Source organism: Schistocerca nitens, chromosome 1, assembly GCF_023898315.1.
Source record: "Schistocerca nitens isolate TAMUIC-IGC-003100 chromosome 1, iqSchNite1.1, whole genome shotgun sequence".
Taxonomy (NCBI): Eukaryota; Metazoa; Arthropoda; class Insecta; order Orthoptera; family Acrididae; genus Schistocerca; species Schistocerca nitens.
Genome location: NC_064614.1, coordinates 1218424516 through 1218448520, shown reverse-complemented (window position 1 = coordinate 1218448520; position 24005 = coordinate 1218424516). Strand labels below are relative to the sequence as shown.

The 24005-nt window shown below is 47.8% G+C and overlaps 1 protein-coding gene across 6 annotated transcripts in view; it reads left to right on the top strand.

Moving 5' to 3' along the window:
- Nucleotides 1-3190: 3190 nt before the first annotated feature.
- The window catches only part of LOC126201359 (arfGAP with SH3 domain, ANK repeat and PH domain-containing protein), a 315685-nt gene continuing 294870 nt past the window's right edge, over nucleotides 3191-24005 (top strand). For all 6 annotated transcript variants that reach the window (XM_049936784.1, XM_049936782.1, XM_049936783.1 and 3 more), the window contains exon 1: nucleotides 3191-3259. In XM_049936784.1, coding sequence (XP_049792741.1) covers nucleotides 3220-3259 — 40 coding nt within the window. In that variant the 5' untranslated portion in view covers nucleotides 3191-3219. The remainder of the gene's footprint in view (nucleotides 3260-24005) is intronic.

Below are 24005 nucleotides of genomic sequence, written 5' to 3'. Positions count from 1 at the left end.
TGAAACAAAAGAAATTAAATAGAATGTATAAACACAATAATCCGGTTTCAAACATTAGGCGCAAAAGTAAGAGCCCTAACGCTAGCCACTGCGCCACCATTGCGGTTGACGTTATCGCGCGTTTAAAGGCATCAAAATTAGTCGAATACTTTATCATATTCTCGGAAACGGTCGAATATCTACGGCGAAGTGGAGACATGTGTCGCTTGTTTCGAGAAACAGGGTTATGGCACTTGCCGGGTTCTTCCCGTCTACGTAAATTCAGTAGCGCCAAGGAGGCGCACGACCTGCTGCGGCAGCAGGAAGTCTTGAAGCGGGGAACGTGGGACGCTGCCGGGGCTGGAGAGCAGCCGCCGAGTATCGATAATGGCGCATGCAGGTCGATAGCGGCGGTCTCCTCAGGCACGCGACGCCTCGAGTAGCGGCCAAGGGCGGCTAAAAACCTCACTTCCACTGTCCCGTTTCGCTTCCTAGCATCGCTGGCGACCCTGGAGTAACAAGCGGACAAAGCAACCACTGCAAAGGACAAAACGTACCCTGGTATGTCTGTGGCTCCTCTGTTTGCTCCTGGGTGCATAAGGACCCTCAGCTGGCGAGAGGTGGATGCACGTGATGCATACAGTAACCTTGACGAGGATCCTCGATTTGGTGGTCCTGGTGTTATAGGGTGGGAAGGCATAATGATAACGCTCGCCCACATACCACTGCTGTAACCGAACATGCTCCACAGAGTGCAGACAAGTGGCTTTGACCCACTCGATCATCAGATCTGTCTCCAATCGAACAGATATGGGACATCATCGGACGACAACTCCAGCGTTATCCACTTCCAGCATTAACGCTCTCTGTATTGAACGGCAAGTGCAGCAGGCATGGAACTCCATTTCACAAACCCCGGCACTTGTACACCACAATGCATGCACCCTTGTATGCTTGCATTCAACAGTCTGGCGGTTACACCGGTTGTTAACGTAACAGCATTTTACATTTGCAATTGCTTATCTCGCTCTTTTATCAACTTGTGATCTTGCAATGTTAATCCTTTACACAAATCAGCTAGACAAATGTATTCCCAAAATTTCATTACTCCACATTAATTATTTTTTGGTGTTGCATTTTTTCTGGTCAGTGTATTTTAGCGCACACAGTGTTTTTCAGTAGAGCACTTGCCCGCGAAAGGCAAACGTCCCGAGTTCGATTATCGGTCCGGCACACAGTTTTGATCTGCCAGGAAGTTTCGTTTTCTTATCTTATTCTCGCAGGCGTTAGCTAGACGTACGTTGGTAGCAATCAGAGCTGTACCCACGGCGTGCCGAAGTAGCCCCACTGCCAAGGGTGCAGGCACAGACTGGGTGAAAAAACTGGCCGGAAAAAAATCAAGAAAGAGAAATGGTTTAAGAATTAAGTGGGAGAGGCGCGTGAGTTCTCATACCGGTCGTGTTCCTATCTTCCGCCCACAAGAAGCAGCCTTTCGCTCTCCCCACGACAGTAAACCACGCTGTTGTCGCAGTCTAATTTCTGCAGCATCCTGAAGAAGTGACTCCTACCGAACAGCAGTCAATCGCTAACGTGTTTTGTGCAGCAGCTGTGCACTTAGCTCACACAGATGCGCCTGCACAGTTCCCACATGTTCAACAGTGGAGCTTTTGCAGATACTTTGTTACGGTATTGTGTAATCTCAAAGGTCGGCGTGCGGGTGCCGAAGCAAATACAAGTATGCTGTCTGAAGTAAGGCTTCAAATTTTCCCGATTTCTGTCGATTGAGGACTGCACGGAGACGAGACGTGGAGGAAGCAAGAAACATAGGCGGTGGGGGGCTGGGGGTACGTAATTTACTTGTCCATCCAGTATGTACTTTTGCTGCTCCCGAGTTTCGGTTGATTCCATCCGTGGCGTAAATAAATAAGAACTCACGAATAAGCATTCTTTGGTCGATTAATAGTGTTACAGGAGTTGTTACTGTGCTTATACACAGCTATACTCTGTTCGTCTACACTGATACCTCGTACGCTCACCCACTAGTCATCGGCGTATCTGTCAGATCGTTTGTGTGTGTAGGGAAGAAGAGCAGCTCTATCGCACTAGCCTGGGACCGTGATTTAATCTCGTCGAACATAAAAAGCAGTCACTCCATCACTTAGTTGTATGAAGGTAACATCTACCTTATTGCGGTGCTCTTTGTCGGAAGTGGGTCGTGTGTCCGTATATTTCACTTTGTAACCACAACTGTTCACTGCAGAGCAATGGCATTTATGCATGGAAACAGCCTTAAGTCTCGTATTGTGCGCAATAGTGTTTCGGTAGCGGTGGGTGCATGTAGTTGGTTATGGGTGGCAAAAACTGTAATGCTAACGTAGGTAAGACTCGATGCTGTCAACAGAGATTGCGGTGATGTAATCTCTGTCTGCGGGGTTACCAAAGATCTCAAAGTACTTGACCGATTTACTTTAGTGTTAGCAAACAGAGAAGTTGAATTTATGACTTATCGGCTTATGATTAGAATGCCCCTAGAAAATCTGAATTTGCGATAGTAATAAACAAAACAAGGTTCAAGGTGAGAGAGGGGGAACAGGAGATGGATAGAGGGGTGAGAGGAAATGGACATGGAAAAAAGAAAGGAAGAGATGGCCAGAGAGAGGGAGGGCAGAAGGAGGAGATGGACAAAAGAAAGAGGGAGGAGGAAGTGGACAGAAAAAGCGAGCAGAAGGAGATAAGAACATATGCAATACATATTCGAAACGTGCTTTGCCGGTCGGGGTGGCCGAGCGGTTCTAGGTGCTACAGTCTGGAACCGCGCGACCGCTACGGTCGCAGGTTCGAATCCTGCCTTGGGCATGGATGTGTGTGCTGTCCTTAGGTTAGTTAGGTTTAAGTAGTTCTAAGTCTTAGGGGACTAGCAGTTAAGTCCCATAGTTCTCAGAGCCATTTTTTTGAAACGTGCTTTCTCTTTCTTTTCTTTTCCATTTAACCACAGTGAGCCAGAACAACGCATGGTCGGGAACAGCTAGCGCTTTGAGTGGCCTCGCTGTATTATGCTAATTTTCGGTATTGTTTCGGCTATTAAAATGTTTGTGTTACTTCTGCTGCACTGAAACCTAGTGAAGGAAAAAGACAAAGGGCTCGAGCAACGTACCTAAAAGTGTAGTTGCGACCACAGTTGCACTGATTTCAAATTTTCTGTTTCAGACGCTGGACTTTGACCGCGATGGCCTGACGAAGATGAAGAAAGCGATCAAGGCGATACACAACTCCGGCAACTGTAAGTACAATGGTCTAACACGCTGTCGTAAAGTTAATGCATTTAAATTAGCCCATTTTGCTGTTTGTATTCACGCACGCGAAGTGTGACAAGTGGTTTTGATGCGCTCTACGGGTCATTAACTCTTGGAGCTTTGCAGCTGAGACCAGTCGGAGAAGTAGGTTTCTCCCTCCGGTGGGTTGCTGAACGTTGTGATTGTAACGTACTGTACGTCGCGAACGAGGCGACTGGGAGCGGCTGTAGCTCCAAGTGCTCTCAGCAGCAGTAGCTGGCGCAGTGCTCTATTTTTCCCGCTTCACTTGCCTACTGCAGACGTACTGGGACGCTCGCGTACATTTCTGAGCTCGCGTGACCCAGCCGCATGACGCAGCGAAGCCGCTGGGAACGCTCTTTGTTTCACGGAGCCGCCTTCTTCCACAAATCCACGGCCGCTTGCTCCCACATTCTTTCCCAGAAAGATGAGACTGCCTGCAAGTAGTAACCTCTCTGCCAAATCCTGACAGATTGTAACTCGTGCAGAATGCACTCATAGGCAGCTGCCACATCTCTTCTTAATCACATTAATACTGCCGTGGTATTAGTCTCGCTATTACACAATAAAGCAAACTTGCCAGCTTAGCAAAGATAAAGTTTATTGATTTTAATTTTATTAAGGACATTGCACGTATGGCAGCGATCTATGTATGCTCTGACACCCCACCCTATAATTTCTGATTCAAATTATTTAACTTCTGTCTCTGCTGATATTCAGGACGTATACCTCGTCGTTCGTAACAGCACACTGAGCAAACAGGTGGAAAGTTCAGAATTGGTGATTGATCAAAGTAATTGTTACTTATCTGGTAAAATTCTTCGTCGTCATTTCTCGTGGCGCATGTCTAGGGATCTTCTTTCTCGATTTCCTGCAGAATGTCGACAAAAAACTTGGGTTTGCAGGAGTTCACGGGTTTGACCTTCTTGTATCAACTCTAATCAAAAAAATTAAAAATTTTTCAGTTTCCACTTTCTTGATATATTCTCGACATCATTTCACAAATTTTAAGTAACACATTTTCTTTGTCGTTCACAGCTATAAAAATATACTTCTGAGCATTGCTAATTAGACATATTGGGCAACATTCGCCCAACTTTGACCGCACGCGGCCATAGACAACTTCTCTCGGCAAACTACTCCACAGCAACACGCCTAGCTTATCCACTGATAGTCCACAGATTGTTAAATTCAAAGATAACAACACATTGCTCAAAGATTATTAAATTTCTCCATGCTTACGTTCCTCTCTGACATTTATATTCATTAAAAAAATCAAGACAACTTTTTATAAGTAATATTTACAAAATTTATGACAGTTAAAAAAAGGGTATCGCAAATTGCATGATAACACAACTTGTATCGGAAATTACACTTGGTACGTAGAACAAGAGGTAGCCAGACCAGTTTCATTACAAGGCTGAGAGAAGCTTCTGGGAATTTTTATCGACATGTCATAAACCTGGAAAGAGCACGTTGTGCAGGTATGCGTCGCGCTTTTACGATTCCTCTACCTTCTGAGGGAACTAAAAAACATTGTAACAGAACGGTATCGATTAACAGCCGACCACGCATTACTTCAAAGCTTCATCAGCAATGGACTGCTGCTATGGGGCCGCTCTAAGACTGCAGGAGCGTGCTGTTACTACCGAAGAAAGCAGTCGGAATCGCTTTCTTCGAGAAATAAAGAAACTATCTCTTTTTACCCTTTTCAGCCAATACGTGGTCAGCTGCCTTATTCAAGTCGAACTAACCATTCAGCCACCACAACATTCTGAATATGATTGAGAATACAGACAGTGAGACAGGCCAAGCTGTCGACTGACCAAGACACCACACATCTTTCCAGTGGTGGCCTTGAAAATGTTCAGTCTTCACACTGACTGCTTCTCTCATTCCTTAGTTGAGTTTCCCGTGCCACCCCTTCCTAACGCCTCCCCTCCTTTAAGGGGTTAAAAGTTGTCGCGTCTGTCACCTATCAGCGTAGCGATTTCGAAAATTCTACACGACTATATTTTGTTTTCAATTATTCTTGCATATCACTTTCCATTGACACAACCAATGGAAGGTCCTAGGGCTGTCTTACGACTACAGAATATTTTTCCATATATATAAAGCTGTAGTCAACTTTGTCTCTAAAATGCAAACCTTAAGAGCTATAAGCACTCTTTCATCTTCGATACTGTGAACAAATCTCTTCTACTACAAACTCTTTGCTTTCCCTACTCTGGGAGAAGGCAGTATGAACAAGACCAGAAAAATGGCCGGTATATATGAGCTCTAAAGTGCATACCGAAAGAGCTATGAGCATTTCTTTATCTTCGCTCTTTTGAACTATGTCTCGTCTATCAATCTCGTCTATCAACCAAGTCCCCGTAGATCTTAAGGTAAGCATTCCAGAGCCCATGTTTACTAGAAATTTTTTTTCTTATTTTCGTCCATACTACCTCCTCCCAGAACATGGAAAAGGAAGAGCTTGCAGTACAAAAGATTTGTTTCATAGTGTCGGAAGTCGGCTGTGTTGGTCTAGTAGTAAGCCGGCACTATAGCTTAGCGTATTCCGTCAGAGGGCTGGCCACCCTCTGTAATAAAAAAAAAAAAAAAAAACGAGTGAAGTATTCAACGGTGAACTCGGAGTATTATCATGTGACGTCGGCAGAGACCAGAACAATGACGGAGGAAAAGTGGTAAAGCGCTTGACTGGAAACCGAGGGTTCGCGTGATCGAATCCCGATCGAACCTTGGATTTTTCAGTCTCCATTTTAAACTAGCCTTCTCCTCTCAAAGATGTGAGGAATCACCAGAAATTACACGTGGTTCGGATTTCCCGTTAAACTGTAGTTTCCTTTTCTCCTGCAGGATAACTGGGATAGTTTAGGTGCACCCAAGTCCCCGAGGTGGCGTCTAATTGAAAAATTTACTATTATTACAGCATCGAAGATGATGAAGTGGTCATAACTATTAAAGTACGTATTTTACAGCCCATGTTGAAGTACTTTTATGCTTCGAATGATAGTTACTGTCATCCCTGAATGTTGACCAATCCTCCTGGGACGCCTTGTATATAAAGGCTGACCCAGCTGCCTCTACCGATAGGTTTTATGCACCACGCACTGTCTTCAAAACTCATGTGCGATATTTTCATATTCTCTCGCTTGCTACGTTCAAACCATTACTCCTACAGGAAAAAATGAACAGGACCGTTTTTGCACGTAGTTTAACGTAGTTAAATTTTGTTTTTGGATACGACTTCGGTAGACGTCAAAGTTTTCGAGTTAATCAAGAAAAATGCATTTGAAGGTCTTTCTCGTACGTTTTTATTTAATAATTCGAAAAGTATAGCCTCTAGCGAAAACGTATTCCAGTACAAAATTTAACTACATTAAATTTTCTACAAAATGGTCCTGTTCATTTTTTCTGTAAGAGTAACAGTTTGTGCATAGTGAGTGAGGAAATACGTAAATCCTTCCTGTAATGTTTGAAGCGCTACGGTCACAGGTTCGAATCCTGCCTCGGGCATGGATGTGTGTGATGTCCTTAGGTTAGTTAGGTTTAAGTAGTTCTAAGTTCTAGGGACTGATGACCTCAGATGTTGAGTCGCATAGTGCTCAGAGCCATTTGAACCAATATTTGAAAGCGTTGCCGGTTGTATAAAACCCATGGATGGGGGCAACTGAATCACCTTGTATATAAACATAGTTTTGTATCACCCCATTATGTTGTACAGATATACCGATTGGAAGGCTACCCCTTACTTCGTTTGTAAACCTACATACAGTTAACACGATTGTTACCTACGGGTAGAACGCTGCACTGAATAGATTGCAGCATTTCAGTTGAAACTAAATCAGCAGTAGGGACGCGGTAGAGGCGTCTGTGGCACAGCTGAGTGAACACGCACCATGCCACGAAGGGCAGCCGCGACCAGAGATCGGTTCGGCATCATCACGTTACCTGCTGTCAACCAGGGAAGTTGCTCGACATGTACACCGGAGTCAAAGTGACGTGGAGTAGACATGGAATCCGTTCCAGTTAATGCTAGCAAGGAGAAGTTCCACCACGTTTCTCCGGAGTGCTGTGAAAAGGACTTGCGCTGCACGGGCTCGGTGTCTTTTACGGACGAATGGTTCAAATGGCTCTGAGCACTATGGGACTCAACTGCTGAGGTCATTAGTCCCCTAGAACTTAGAACTAGTTAAACCTAACTAACCTAAGGACATCACAAACATCCATGCCCGAGGCAGGATTCGAACCTGCGACCGTAGCGGTCTTGCGGTTCCAGACTGCAGCGGCTTTAACCGCACGACCACTTCGGCCGGCCTTTACGGACGAAACTGGGATGTGTTTGCACCCTGATACCCACAGACAAGCTGTTTCGAGACAGTCCGGTAATATCGAACGCCTCCAACTGTTTGTTCCACATGTGCAGCATGGTGGTGGTGGAGTGATATTCTGGGGAGGGATTACGTTGGTTCGCCGTACACCTCTCGTAGTTGTTGAAAATAATCTTGCTGCTATTACTGCTCCACGGTACAGGGACGGGATTCTGTAGTGGGGCCGGATCACATCGTGAGGGATGGTAACTCGCGTACTAATCGTCCTATTCTCGTGAACACGTTCGTTCGGCATGCTGTGGGCACCAAAACGGCTTGGCTTGCCTGTTTCCTCACGTCAACAACGACCACATGCTGTGCGCGACTTACACAGAATCGCCTTTGAAGAGTGGGACAATTTGGACCAGGGCATGTTTGATGATCTCGTCGATGGTATGCCACGACGGATTCAAGCCCGAATCCTAGCAAGGGGACGTTCCACCACGTTTCGCCGGAGTGCTGTGACAAATTTTCCATGGCAAACAGACGTTTTTGTCGTTACAAAAATGTTTGGTTTCTTGGTTTGGTGATGTGAATACATTGGAAATGAATATATACGCGTGACTCGTAGCAAATTTTGTTTTCTGTGTGCTGAATTTCGAAATATGTAGTATACAGACTTTTAGAGGTTTTATAGGAGATAAAGAGATACAGTTTTTGCGATGAAAATGTCACAGATGCACCATTCCACCTCAGAATCCATGAGGATTTCTATGATGATGATGATGATGATGATGATGATGATGATGATTGGTTTATGGGGCGCTCAACTTCGCGGTCATCAGCGCCCGTACAAAGTTCCAATCTTTACACAGTCAAATTTAGCCACTTGCACGAATGGTGATGAAATGATCAGTCAACACACACATCCAATGCCCGGGCAGAGAGAATTCCGAAAATTTCGACGCTAGTGATGTTCGGATACGGTGTTCATACTGCCGTGTGATGAATATTGTTTTACGGATATTGCTGAATATGTCGTCCGTTCACATTAATGCATATTTGGCATTTGCGTGCTAATGATTGCCCAACGCGCCCCAAAGCCCATGTGTTTCACAAATAATGGCTGGAGCCTCAGCTAAAGAGTCAGTCAGCTCTCCCGCAGTGTCCATCGCTGTCTCGTACGGCAGATGCTTCGTTTCCCTAATAATGGCTGCAGCTTATACGAGACCAGTAACGCTTCTAACACAATACTCATCAAACGGCAGTGTGAACGTCGTTTCTGAACATCACCAGCGTCGAAACCGTCATGTCACCCTGGGGGAAAGCGCTTGTTTTCTTTATTCCAGACACACTATAAATATGTATACGTAGTTTTGATACACTACATATAGCACACACCAAGTCTGATTGAGGTCGGATAGCTGCCACTACTCTTTGTTGTTTCTTCCTCACGGTAGCAGTGGGTAACAACTGTGAATAGATGTACTGTAGTCCAAGTTTTACAGGAAGCCATGCCGTCAGGTGAGAGGATGGGCACCAATCACAATGTGTTAGGGTACGAGTGACAGCGATCAGCACTTTAACTAGTAAATTTCTTTGTTTATTTTCACGTAGCAATTTGTAACGCGAACATTCTTTAAAGCATAAATTACACCGAGCACCATTATATTGACTCTAGCACTCTAAGAATTAGTACTGTGGCCTCTGCCATTTCATGTTCACGCACTTGGTACATGCGACGAGCGGAGAGGCGCGAAAGCGAGCCGGCATGTGTGCGCGTGCGAAACGTGCACAGTGCTGTCTGCAGCCACCACACTGCTGCGCGTTATTGCAGATACATCTCATCTGGATGTAATGATGCAAAATAAACCGAATAAGTAAACAACAATAAATGGGAATGCACTTTAATTGCGTAATTGACACGTGTGTGGGAGAGGACTCCTACAAGTTGGTACGGACGATCCAGAGTTGTGCTTACGTGTGAAGGCATTTCCGCGCTCACCCGTACAGATACGTGAGTTAACCGTGTGTTATCCTACGTTCTATTCTGGCACTAAGCTATATATCTTTGGTGGAAAGTACTCCAGGAGTTTCAGAGCGACACACACACACACACACACACACACACACACACACTCTTACATATGTTTTTTAAAAAACTTAATATATATACTATGTGGACAAAAGTATACGGACACCCCGAAAACCATTCGTTTTTCATATTAGGTACATTGTGCTGCCAGGTACTCCACATCAGCGACAGAATGCGGCGCTCCGCCGACTCACGGACTTCGCACGTGGTCAGGTGATTGGGTGTCACTTGTGTCATACGTCTGTACGCGATATTTCCACACTCGTAAACATCCGTAGGACAACTGTTTCCGATGTGATAGTAAAGTGGAAACGTGAAGGTGCACTTACAGCACAAAAGCGTACAGGCCGACCTCGTCTGTTCACTGACAGAGACCGCCGACAATTCAAGAGGGTCGTAGTGTGAAATAGGCAGACATCTATCCAGACCATCACACAGGAATTCCAAACTGCATCAGGATCCACTGCAAGAACTATGACACTTAGGCGGGAGGTGCGAAAACTTGAGTTTCATGGTCGAGCGACTGCTCATGAGCCACATATCACGCAGTAAATGCCAAACGACGCCTCACTTGGTGTAACGAGCATAAACGTTGGACGACTGAACAGTCGAAAAACGTTGTCTGGAGTGACGAATCAGTGTACACAATGTGGCGATCCGATGGCAGGGTGTGGGTATGCCGAATGCCCGGTGAACGTTATCTGCCAGCGTGTGTAGTGCCAACAGTAAAATTCGGAGGCGGTGGTTTCATGGTGTGGTCGTGTTTTTCCTGGAGGGGGCTGTCACCCCTTGTTGTGTTGCGTGGCACTATCACAGTACAGGTTTACATTGATGTTTTAAGCACCTTCTCGCTTCCCACTGTTGAAGAGCAATTCGGGGATGGCGATTGCATCTTTCAACACGATCAAGCATATGTTCATAATGCATGGCCTGTGGCAAAGTGGTTACACGGCAATAAGATCCCTGTAGTGGACTGGCCTCCACAGAGTCCTGACCTGAATCTTATAGAACACCTTTGGGATGTTTTGGAACGCCGACTTCTTGCCAGGCCTCACCGACCGCCATCGACGCCTCTCCTCAGTGCTGCACTCGTTGAAGAACGGGCTGCCATTCCCCAAGAAACTTTCCAGCACCTGATTCAACGTATGCCTGCGAGAGTGTAAGCTGTCATCAAGGCTACCATTACCAGTGGAGGACGCCATGAACTTGCAAGTCATTTTCAGCCAGGTGTTCAAATGTGTGTGAATTCCTAAGGGACCAAACTGCTTAGGTCATCGGTCCCTAGGCTTACACACTGCTTCAAGTAACTTATGCTAAGAACACCACACACACACACACGCACACACATACACACACACACACACACACACACACACACACACACACACACACACACACACACACACACACGACCGAGGGCAGACTCGAACCTCCGGCGGGAGGCAGCCAGGTGTCCGGATACTTTTGATCACATAGTGTATAAATCGTTTATTATTATTGTTTAACGTATTCCGGGCGCAGTATGTGGAGTCTTATATGGTCAGTGACGCAGCGTTGATACTGAAAGGTAAATTATGAAATGGAGAGTCGGACAGAGATGAGAATCGTATGGACTGATCAACAGACCCATGCTTCGCCATAATGTTTTTCACTCTGTTGTGATAAAACGTCACTAGTGGTACTGAGCGCACCACACGCTTTACCAGAGGAAAAAAACCTAGAAACCTAGAAGACGGATGCATGCAAACAGGCGACACATCAGAGGTACAGCGTATGCTCTGCTCGGCTTTGTAGCTACCTTCACCGCCACTGACTTTAACACACGTTTAAACGTTCCTTAAAGTGTGACAAAGCGTGCGCTAAGGCGAACGGGAGAAGTCACGCTTCGTTAGATCTCCACAAAGCACACGTCAGCCCTGCACTCACAGAGAAACTGCTCTCCTGGCGTAAAGCGGTAAAAGGAAAAGAGCAGTTCTTATTTTCTCTGCGGCCGCTTCATTATGCGCCGTTACAGTGGGCAACACGAAGAGAAGAGACCAGTCATTACGGGAGTAAAAAAATGATGAGCAGACGTCCCGAGAGAAGGAATGTCTTTTTAGAAGGCGAATATTCGCTTCGAAGTTAAATAAGGATGAGCGAGTGTAATTTGGAAGGAAAAGTAATTTCTTTTTCCTAGAAGTTTTCCGCGACTGTAAGATTCCATGTCAAACGTGGATCAAAGTCAGTCAAAAACCTGCACCGGAAAGTATTGTGCCTGAAGGATAATGAACTTAGGAATAAACGATGTTTCCTGGTTGATGTTTCAGTCTAGTGAGTGATTTTAGAGTCCTGTGAAGGAGTGAGCGCTAGAAACAATCATAAACAGTTCCTGTTGTCTTTGTTGTGAGACAAGAGGTTGTGTTGTATGCAGCAGCAGTAAAAATTAGGAGTTCTACATATGTAACTGCTGTATAACACACTAAAGCTATTTGGAGGATTTTGTTAATCTACATCTACATCGTGCGCCGCAAGCCACCTGATGGTGTGTGACGGAGGGTACTTATCTACCACTAACTGAGCCCTCCAACCCTCTTCCACTCGCGATTAGTGCGTGGGAAGAATGATTGTCGGTAAGCCTCTGTGTTGGCTCTAATATCTCGAATTTTCCCTTCGTGCTCATTATGCGACGCGTGTATGGAGTGAAGTAATATGTTGTCCGATTCTTTCCGGGTATTGATCTCTCGAGATTTCAGTAGTAAACTTCTCCATGATCCACAACGCCTCTGTTGTAACGTCTGCCAACTGACTTTTTTGAGCATCTCCTTAACGCTCTCGCGCCGGCTGAAAGATCCTGTAACGAAACGCGCCGTTATTCGATGGATCTTATCTACCTCTCCTGTCAGTCCTTCCTGTTACGGACCCCAGATAGTTCGAGAGTACTCAAAAATCGGTCGAACAACCGCCTTATAAGTCACTTCCTTCGTGGATGAGTTACATTTCCTTAAGGTTCTTCCTGTGTTTATTCCTGATATAATAACTTTTGCTTCTGAAGTCAAAAACATGGCTTTATTTGATAATTTTCAATTAAAATCTCCCATATTTTTCGCACCACGTTTCCATATACTGCCTCCTTTCTTCTCGAAATCGTGTTGTCAGCGCACTGTGGGAGTTGTGAAGTGCACAGCTTGACAGCCCATGTGTCACTGACTGAATTCTTCGGCTTCTATCGGCGGTCTTTGTGCAGCATGGCATGCAATTTCACGCACTGATGTAGACTTGTCTTCGGTTCCTTGCAATCTGCAGCAGCGAGGAGAGGCTAGCGTGTTCACTAGGAATATCTGGGTCCGAAACGAGAAAAACCAATCCCACTTGAGGGTTGCGAGCTCAGTGGGATTGCTTCGTTTCAGATGAGGCTGCGTGCAGTCCAGCGGTGTTTTGCGTGTACTGTGACAGACGTGATTAAAGCAGAGGGTTTACATGAGGAACATTGCGGGAACAATTTGTCAGCAAATCATTCACGGGATGATTTATTTTGTTACTGCAACTATTTTTGTGATAAAGAGGTGGGAAATAAAACTTGGTCCATTTTTTTCAGTACTTTAGTGTTGCTGGCTTCTGCTTCTGCAATATTCACGTATTGTCAAGATTCATCGAAAACTTTTTTGTAGTTTGCAGCAGTCAGTGTATTGAATAGTTGTCTCCGCGAATGCAGTAGCGAGAAGTATTTTCTCGAAAATAACTGACAAACCACACAGATTACGTAGCACTAATCGGGCTAGATAAACGTAAGCAGAAAGTAGGGTCTAGCATCAGATTGTTGTTACGATGACAGTTCACTATGATATGCTTAAGCTGCAAACTAGGGAACTGAAGACTAGAAGCGTACGCCCATGCGGTTCTAAGAAGGGCATTGTCAACAGAAAAAGATACAATTTGCGTGTCCCAGAAACTGCAGGACACTCAAAAACTGGCTCTTTGTGTACTGCGAAAACTTACAGAGCAAATAATTCCAAAAATTGGTTTTCAAGGAGAAATTTGTTTGTCTGTCCTTCCTTGTATATCGCTCCCGTGAAGTTGGAATTGAAGAAAGGCTGCAAGAATAATAGGTGAACAAAATGCACAATCGAGGAGGTTAGAATGGGTGATCGAACCATACACCGTCAGAAATCGCGACACAGTGCTAATAAACAAGAAAGTATTCATAAGAAGCTAGAATACAGATATCACTGGTGGTGAATTCAATTGCAGGACTTCAATCTTTCGTTTTTTAATGAGACTGAAGTCATGAAGTAGAAGAAATTTATTCCTGAGAGAGTACGCTCTTGAACGTAAATAATATTCAGTATTGCAGAACATACTTCTATTATATGAATGACAAAGAACAAGAATCTGTTCCAAATGCGAAAATACAAAAAAAATACCATATAGCAGGACTCGAACCTGCTTCCACCGATACCGCGGGCCTACGTCGCTAACGACAGGACCGCGCCGTTCACGTACAGCTTTGAGGATTCGTATCGTTGACACTGAGGGGACAAAAATCATCGGGCACCTGCTAATATCGTGTCGGATCTCCTTTTTCCTATAGTAGTGTACGTGGCGTGTACTCAAGAAGTCGTTGGAAGTGCTCTCTGTAGCCATCCATAATTGCAAAAGTGTTACTGGTGCAGGATTTGTTGCATGAACTGACGCCTGGATTAAGTCCCATAAATGTCCGATCGGATTCATGTCGGGCGATCTGTGTGGCCAAACCATTCGCTCGAATGCTCCAGAATGTTCTACAGAGAAATCGCGTACAATTGTGCTCGATGACATGGCGCATTGTCATCCGTAAAAATTCCATCCATGTTTGGCTTCAAATGGTCTCAGAGTAGCCCAACATAACCATTTCCAGCCAGTGATCCGCTCAGCTGGACCAGACTACCCAGTCCATTCTACGTAAACACAACCCTCACCATTATGGAGCAACCACCGGCTTGTACAGTGCCTTGTTGTCAACTTGTGCTCACCGCTTCGCAGGGTCTGCGCTAAACTCGAACCGTACCATCAACTCCTACGTTTGCAGCTCGTGGTCTAGTGACTAGCGTTCCTGCCTCTGTATCACGGAGTGGCGGGTTCCATTCCCGGCCGAGTTGGGGGATTTTCTCCGCCCGGGGACTGTGTTGTCCTCATTATTTCATCATCATTCGTGAAAGTGGCGAAATTGGACTGTGTAAAGATTGGGAATTTGTACGGGCGATGGTGACCGCGCAGTTGAGCGCCCCACAAAGCGAACATCGAACTTCATCAACTCTTAACAACTGAAATCGGCACTCATCTGACCAGGTCACGGTTTTCTAGTCGTCTGGGGTCCCATCGATATGGTGACGAGCTCAGGAAAGGCGATGTCGTGCTGTCAGCGAAGGCACTGTCATGGATCTTCTGCTGCCATAGCCCATTGACACCCAGTTTCGCCGCACTGTCCCAACGGATACGTTCGTCATACGTCCCACATTGATTTCTCCTGTTATTTTACCTAGTGTTGCTTGACTGTCAGCACTAACAAATCTACGCAAACGCCGCTGCTCTCGGTCGTTAAGCGAAAGCCGTCGCGAACTCTGTTGTCCGTGGTGAAACGCAATGCCAGATGTATGGTATTGTAGCATACCCCTGACGCTGTGAATCTCGGAATATTGAATTCCCTAACGATTTCCGAAATGGAATGTCCCATGCGTCTAGCTCCAACTACCATGCCACGGTCCAAGTCCGTTAATTCTCATCGCGCGGCCCTCATCACATCGGAACGTTTTTCGCATGAATCACCTGAGTGCAAATGATAGCTCCGCCAAAGCACCGCCCTTTTATACTTTGTCTTCGCGATACTGCCGCCGTCTGTATATGCGAATATAGCTATCTCATTACTTTCGTCACCTCATTGTAATATGGGTTCTAAAAAGCAAGCAACTCGACCCGACTGTTGTGAAATGCTATTGGTAATACTTGTTTCGGGCCGAGCTGTTCCAAACGAAAATCAGCGAGTTTAGGTATTCGACGCAAGTGCACAGGCTATTGCTGTGCGGTGGAGGGAACCTCTAAATAGGGGCGTAGAGAGAATTGGTGTGGATGCGTGGTGCGGCCGCTTAAGCTGTCGGTTCCTCCCTGGGCGAGCCTTTGTGCGGTCCGCACAATGCGGCGCTTGTTCCTGGCCGTCGGGGACCCCAGGCCGTGATAAAGGCCGGCCTGCCGCGATACTGCCGTCTGAAATAGCCTAGCCGCCCAGCAGACTGCTCGCCGCGCCGCGTTTCTCCGGGGGCGCCGCCTCAGCTGGCGAGGTGCCAGCAGCAGCGGCAGTAGTAGCAGGCACCAGACAGCAGGCGGCGACCACGCCCCCGCCCCCCGCCACAACAGCGTCTGTGTCAACCGCATTCCTACTTTCTGTCACTCGCATCGCCTCGCCTAGCTGTCGCCCGTCATTGCCGTTCAACAACTATCCTTTCTGTACGTGGTCAGCTCGAACTCCTACGACAAAATTTCGCTGGTTGTTGAGGAATATTTTAAGGGCAACTTGGTATAAGGGACCCGTCATCTTCTGTGGCTCTATCATTCATTTCGCTTCTTTTACGACAATTACCTGTTTGTTGTGAAAATCCCTTTACAACAGTGGAAATTCCTGCAATAGGCAATCACCAAATCTAGCCCGGGTGGATCTGTTTTCTTGCAAGTACATAGCCGGCCGACGTGGCCGAGCGTTTCTAGACGCTTCAGTCCGGAACCGCGCGACTGCTACGGCGCAGGTTCGAATCCTGCCTCGGGCATGGATGTGTGTGATGTCCTTAGGTTTGTTAGGTTTAAGTTGTTCTAACTTCTAAGGGACTGATGTTAAGTCCCATAGTGCTCAGAGCCATTTTAACATCTTGCAAGTACATAGTGGGGCAAATAAAAGTGGCACAAAGAAACACAGGAGAGGAAAGGGAAGCAAACGCCTCTGTTCTCGGTCGTTAAGCGAATGCCGTTAGCCTTTGCGTTGTCCGTAGTGAGAGGGAATGCCTGAAATCTGGTATTATCAGCACACTCTAGACACTGTGGATCTCGGAATACTGAATTCCCTAACGATTTCCGAAATGGACTGTCTCGTGTGTCTAGCTCCAACTACCACTCCGCGTTCAATATCTGTTAATTCCCGTAGTGCGGCCATAATCACACAGGACACCATTTCACACGAATCTCTTGAGTGCAAATAAAAGCTCCCCCCCCCCCCCCCCCTGCGGGTCCGGGGATTAGAATAGGCCCGAGGTATTCCTGCCTGTCGTAAGAGGCGACTAAAAGGAGTCCATCCCCCTCCCGGGGGTAGTTAGCGCCTGCGTCCGGAGACGGACGGTTTCACGACCTATAATCGTGGTCTTTTTGGTTTTTCACTTCTCGTTTCTTCCTTCCTTTTGTTGGTTCCTTTCTTTGCTCTTCTCCACTTCACTGTCTTCCTTACTCTTTCCCTTGACTCCTCCTTGCCTTCTCATTGCCTTTTTCTCCTTGCCTTCTCATTGCCTTCTTCTCCTTGCCTTCTCCTTGCCCCCTTCTCCTTGCTTTCTCATTGCCTTCTTCTCCTTGCCTTCTCTGGTCTCCGCCTCGGCGTTTGAGACAGTCTGTCCACTTTCTCCCTCTCTCTTCTCTTTCCTCTTCTTCCTTCCTCCCTGTGCGTGTCTGAAGGCCGACCCACGCGTTCGCACGCGTAGCCGGTGACGGGGTAACGCGTAAGTCCCCGCCCTGGGTAGACATGTAAGGCACGCGCGTACCCCCTGGTAAAGGCCAGGCCCGGGGAGGGGTGATTGCCTGAGCTGATACCTTCTGACCATGCCGATTGGTCCCTCCGTCTGTTTCTCGGGAGGTGTGACCTGAGGTGTAAACATTCACCTAAGGCGGGAGTGCCCTCTGAGAGGGTCCCCACAAGGAAGGAGCGCGCCATCGGAGACGCTGGCAATCATGGGGGATTCCTCCGCAATGGATTCTACTCCATCGCTTTCGACTTCGACCCACAAACGGAAACGTGACCAGCCAACAGTGACAAAAATACTACCGCCTGCCCCACAGTTCCTCGTAGTTTCTCGATCTGAGGACGGAAAGGATTTTTCCTCTGTCAACCCTTTCGTTATCCAGAAGGGCGTAGATGCCATAGCCGGATCTGTCAAATCTTGTACCAGGTTGCGTAACGGTACCTTATTACTAGAAACTGAGAGTGCCTTTCAGGCACAAAAACTGCTTCGGGCCACACTCTTGTACACGTTCCCTGTCCGGGTGGAGGCCCACCGCACTTTGAATTCGTCTCGTGGTGTAGTCTATAGTAGCTCTCTCGACGGATTGACTGACGAGGAGCTTCAATCTTTCCTCGCTGAGCAGGGCGTGACGGCTGTCCATCGGGTCATGAAAAAGGTCAACAATGACCTTGTACCGACCCGGACACTTTTCTTAACCTTCGATAGTGTTAAGCTGCCATCGCGCATCAAGGCGGGCTACGAGGTTATTTCTGTTCGCCCCTATGTCCCGACACCTACGCGCTGCTACCAGTGTCAGCGTTTCAATCACACTCGCCAGTCTTGTTCCAATGCGGCTAAATGTGTCACTTGTGGCAGGGATGCCCATGAGGGTGACTGTCCACCTCCGTCTCCTCGTTGTGTGAACTGTCAGGGTGACCATGCCGCATCCTCCCGCGACTGTCCTGTCTATAAGGAAGAACGCTGTATCCAGGAAATTCGAGTCAAAGAGAAAGTGTCCACCTCGGCTGCTCGCAAGCTATTGGCTAGTAGGAAGCCCACGCTGCTCCCAGCGGGGAAATACAGCACTGTCCTCGCCTCTCCTCGGACTACCCGGGAGGTAGCAACCCAGACATGCGATCTGACCTTCAGCACCACGGTCGTCCGTTCGGCCAGTGCTAAGGTCGCGCGGTCGACGTCTCCTCTTCCTCCCATCACCCCACAGACACCAGCCACTTCCTCAGCTTCTGCTCAGTCGAAGACCCCGAAGTCAGATGCACGGGCCTTCAAGAAGGAACCATCCCGTGCAGACTTCCTCCGTCCCTCGACCTCCCAGCCTTCGACCGGTACTTCCACCAAACGTCCTTCTAAAAAGGCGCATAGGAAGCACAGTTCTCCTTCTCCGCCGCGGCGCCTTTCTTCTCCTGCGCCACCCAGCGGTTGCCGCCCCAGGCCGTCATCCGTTTCGCCTGGCCGCACCGCTGGTAGCCGAACATCTGGCCGTTCACCGGCGGAGGAAGCTCCCCCTCCCGGCCATCCTCCTGAGATGGCCGATGACCCTCTAGACCCCATGGACGATGACTGTCCGCCTCCTGCTAGCGGCGGCAGTGCTCGCTCGAAGCCAGGCCCTAAGCGGCCTTCGAGGTGACCCCTTCTCTCATCTTCCTTTTCTTACGATGGCACTTATTAACTGGAATATTCGCAGCGTTCGCTCCAACCGAGAGGACTTGAAGTTGCTGCTCCGCTCGCATCGTCCGCTCGTCGTAGCCCTCCAGGAAACGAAGCTACGCCCATGCGATCAAATTGCCTTGGCACACTACAGCTCTGTGCGTTTTGACCTACCCCCTGTGGTAGGTATCCCAGCTCATGGAGGGGTTATGTTGCTGGTCCGGGATGATATTTACTACGATCCCATCACGTTGCACACCGGCCTGCAGGCAGTTGCCATCCGCATTACTCTCCCCACTTTTACGTTTTCCTTTTGTACCGTTTACGCTCCATCGTCATCTGCCGTTACCAGGGCAGACATGACGCAACTTATTGCTCAGCTACCTGCACCATTTTTGTTAACTGGAGACTTCAATGCCCACCATCCTCTTTGGGGCTCTCCAGCATCCTGCCCGAGGGGCTCCTTGTTAGCAGACCTTTTCAACCAGCTCAATCTTGTCTGCCTCAATACTGGCGCCCCTACTTTTCTTTCGGACACATCTCATACCTATTCCCATTTAGACCTCTCTATATGTACTCCCCAACTTGCACGCCGGTTTGAGTGGTATGCACTTGCTGATACATATTCGAGCGACCACTTCCCGTGTGTTATCCATCTCCTGCAGCATACTCCCTCTCCGTGCTCCTCTCGTTGGACCATCTCCAAGGCAGACTGGGGGCTCTTCTCTTCCAGGGCGACCTTTCAGGATCAAACCTTCACATGCTGCGATCGTCAGGTCGCACACCTCACGGAAGTCATTCTCGCTGCTGCTGAATATTCCATCCCTCACCCTACTTCTTCTCCACGTCGCGTACCGGTCCCCTGGTGGACCGCAGCATGTAGGGACGCTCTACGTGCTCGTCGACGTGCTTTACGCACCTTTAAACGCCACCCTACAGTGGCGAATTGTATTAATTATAAACGATTACGTGCTCAGTGTCGTCGTATTATTAAAGAAAGCAAGAAAGCCAGCTGGGCTGCTTTCACCAGCACCTTCAACAGTTCTACTCCTTCTTCTGTTGTCTGGGGTAGCCTGCGCCGGCTATCTGGCACTAAGGTCCACTCCCCAATTTCTGGCTTGAAGGTCGCGAATGAAGTCCTTGTGGCCCCTGAGGCTGTCTCCAATGCCTTCGGCCGCTTTTTCGCCGAGGTTTCGAGCTCCGCTCATTACCACCCTGCCTTCCTCCCCCGCAAACAGGCAGAGGAAGCTAGGCCACGTGACTTCCGCTCCTCGAATTGTGAAAGTTATAATGCCCCATTCACCATGCGGGAACTCGAAACCGCACTTGGCCGATCACGGTCCTCCGCTCCAGGGCCTGATTCTATTCATATTCAGATGCTGAAGAACCTTTCTCCTGCGGGTAAAGGTTTTCTTCTTCGTACATACAATCGCATCTGGATTGAGGGACATGTTCCCGCATGCTGGCGCGAGTCTATTGTTGTCCCGATTCCTAAGCCGGGGAAGGACAAGCACTTGCCTTCCAGTTATCGACCCATCTCGCTTACCAGCTGTGTCTGTAAAGTGATGGAGCGAATGGTTAACTCTCGATTGGTTTGGCTGCTCGAGTCTCGCCGCCTACTTACCAATGTACAATGTGGATTTCGTAGGCGCCGCTCTGCTGTTGACCATCTGGTTACCTTGTCGACCTTCATTATGAATAACTTCTTGCGGAAGCGCCCGACCGCGGCTGTGTTCTTTGATTTGGAGAAGGCTTACGACACCTGTTGGAGGGCGGGCATTCTCCGCACCATACATACGTGGGGCTTTCGCGGTCGCCTCCCTCTTTTTATTCGTTCCTTTTTAATGGATCGACAGTTTCGGGTACGTGTGGGTTCTGTCCTGTCCGACACCTTTCGCCAGGAGAATGGGGTGCCACAGGGCTCAGTTTTGAGCGTCGCTCTCTTCGCCATCGCGATCAATCCAATAATGGATTGCCTCCCAGCTGATGTATCAGGCTCCCTTTTCGTGGACGATTTTACCATCTATTGCAGCGTGCAGTGTCCACGTGTCTTGGAGCGCTGTCTTCAGCGTTCTCTTGACCGTCTTTACTCCTGGAGTGTCGCCAATGGCTTCCGTTTTTCTGCCGAGAAGACGGTCTGTATTAACTTCTGGCGCTACAAAGAGTTTCTCCCACCGTCCTTACGACTCGGTCCCGTTGCTCTCCCACTCGTGGAGACAATCAAATTTTTAGGCCTTACCTTTGACAGGAAACTTAGCTGGTCTCCACATGTGTCATATTTGGCCGCCCGTTGTACCCGTTCTTTAAATGTCCTTCGTGTTCTCAGTGGTATGTCGTGGGGAGCGGATCGAACCGTCCTACTTCGTCTATATCGGTCGATCGTCCGCTCCAAGCTGGATTATGGGAGCTTCGTATACTCCTCTGCACGGCCATCCATCTTACGCCGCCTCAACTCCATACAACATCGGGGTTTACGACTTGCGATCGGAGCATTTTATACCAGTCCCGTAGAGAGTCTTCATGCTGACGCTGGCGAATTGCCACTCACCTACCGGCGCGATATACTGCTTTGTCGGTATGCCTGTCGGCTACTGTCAATGCCCGACCATCCTTCTTATCGTTCCTTTTTTGACGACTCTCTTGACCTTCAATACGGGTTGTATGTCTCTGCCTTGCTACCCCCTGGAGTTCGCTTTCGTCGCCTCCTTCAACACCTTCATTTTTCACTCCCTGCAACCTTTCGAGTGGGCGAGAGCCGCACGCCACCTTGGCTCCAGGCTCAGGTCCGCGTTCACCTCGACCTCAGCTCGCTCCCAAAAGAGGTCACCCCCGGTTCGGTCTACCACTCCCGTTTTTTGGAACTTCGTTCGAAGTTCAACAACATGACTTTCATTTATACAGATGGCTCTAAGACCAATGACGGGGTCGGGTGTTCCTTTATTGTCGGGGCACAAAGTTTCCAATACCGGCTCCATGGCCATTGTTCGGTCTTCACAGCTGAGCTCTTTGCCCTCTACCAGGCTGTTCTGTACATCTGCCGCCACCGATATTCTGCTTATGTCATCTGCTCAGATTCCCTGAGCGCCATCCAGAGCCTCAGTGATCCGTACCCGGTTCACCCTTTCGTACACCAGATCCAACGCTCTCTTCAGCAGCTGGTGGACGTCGGTACGCCGGTTAGCTTTATGTGGGTTCCTGGCCATGTCGGTATCCCTGGGAACGAAGCTGCAGATGCCGCGGCCAAGGCTGCGGTCCTCCAGCCTCGGACAGCTTCTTGTGGTGTCCCTTCGTCCGATTTTAGCAGGGTCATTTGTCGGCGCGTTGTGTCGCTGTGGCATGCCGATTGGGCTGCACTTACCGACAACAAGCTTCGGGCCTTAAAACCTCTTCCCGTGGCTTGGACGTCCTCCTCACGCCCTTCTCGGCGGGAGGAGGTCGTTTTAGCAAGGTTAAGAATTGGACACTGCCGGTTCAGCCATCGCCATCTGCTGACGGCTGCGCCGGCGCCGTTCTGCCCATGTGGGCACTTGCTGACGGTTCGTCACATTTTAATGTCCTGTCCCGATCTTAAAACACTGCGCCTCGATCTTAACCTGCCTACTACTTTAGATGCCATTTTAGCGGATGACCCACGAGCAGCTGCTCGTGTTCTTTGTTTTATCAATTTGACAAACCTCGCTAAGGACATTTGATGATGTTTTTTAATCCTATGACTGTCAGTCTTTTATTGTGTTTTCCCTTTTAGTTGTTGTTGTCAACTTGTGCCTCGCGGTGCATTCTTAGAGTAGTCAGGGCGCTAATGACCATTGAAGTTGTGCGCCCGAAAACCACAAAAAAATAAAAAAAATAAAAAAAATAAAAGCTCCGCCAATGGCCTTGTGCTCGAGGTACTGTCCTCATCTATACAGTGTGTTTCACAAGTGGTGGTCAATATTCAGGGATTTGACAAAAATGATCATTCTAAACGAAAAAGTCAAGTAAAACATGGGCTCTAAAACACGTATCTTAAGAACTATGAGCAGTTCCTGATCTTCGATACAGTGAAGCAAATCTCTTCTACTGCAAGCTCTTCGGTACCTTGGACAGAACTCTTCTAATGAACAAGTGCTCATAACTTTTAAGGTATGCAATTTAGAGCACTTGTTTACTGACTATTTTTTCTTGTTTTGGTCTGTAGTACCACTTCCCAAAATATGGAGAGCAAAGAGCTTGCAGTGGAAGAGGTTTGCTTCACAACATTGAAGATCAAGAATATCTCATAGCTCTTAAGGTATGCGTTATAGAGCCCATGTTTACTTGGCTTTTTTGTTTCGAATGATCATTCCTGTCAGCTCCCTGGATATTGACCATCACTTTTGAAACAGCCTGTATATGTGCACATCGCTATCCCATGACGTTTATCACCTCAGTCTATTAACAAATTTTGGTAAACGGCGTACTCTATTTACTGTAGTGAACTTCGAGATGGAGCACATTAATGTACTATATTATGAATTCTATTTTTTGTCGTATGCAAAATTCTTAGTGAAGGTAGCTAATGAGAATTGAATCTGTTTACCTACAGACGGAGACAATGGTTCAAATGGCTTTGAGCACTATGGGACTTAACATCTGAGGTCATCAGTTCCCTAGAACTTAGAACTACTTAAACCTAATTAACCTAAGGACATCACACACATCCATGCCCGAGGCGGGATTCGAACCTGCGACCGTATCCGTCGCGCGGTTCCCGACTGAAGTGCCTAGAACCGCTCGGCCACTCCGGCCGGCACGGAGACAATGGATTACTAGTTATGGACACTAATGTATAATAAGAAATATTAACACTTTCGGCTGTGCCACAGTCGCGTTCTTTTCATGGAAAGGCTACATCTTTCCCACGCGATTGTGAGTGAAATGATAATTTATTCCGCTGTTTATCGAATGCGGCCTGGCG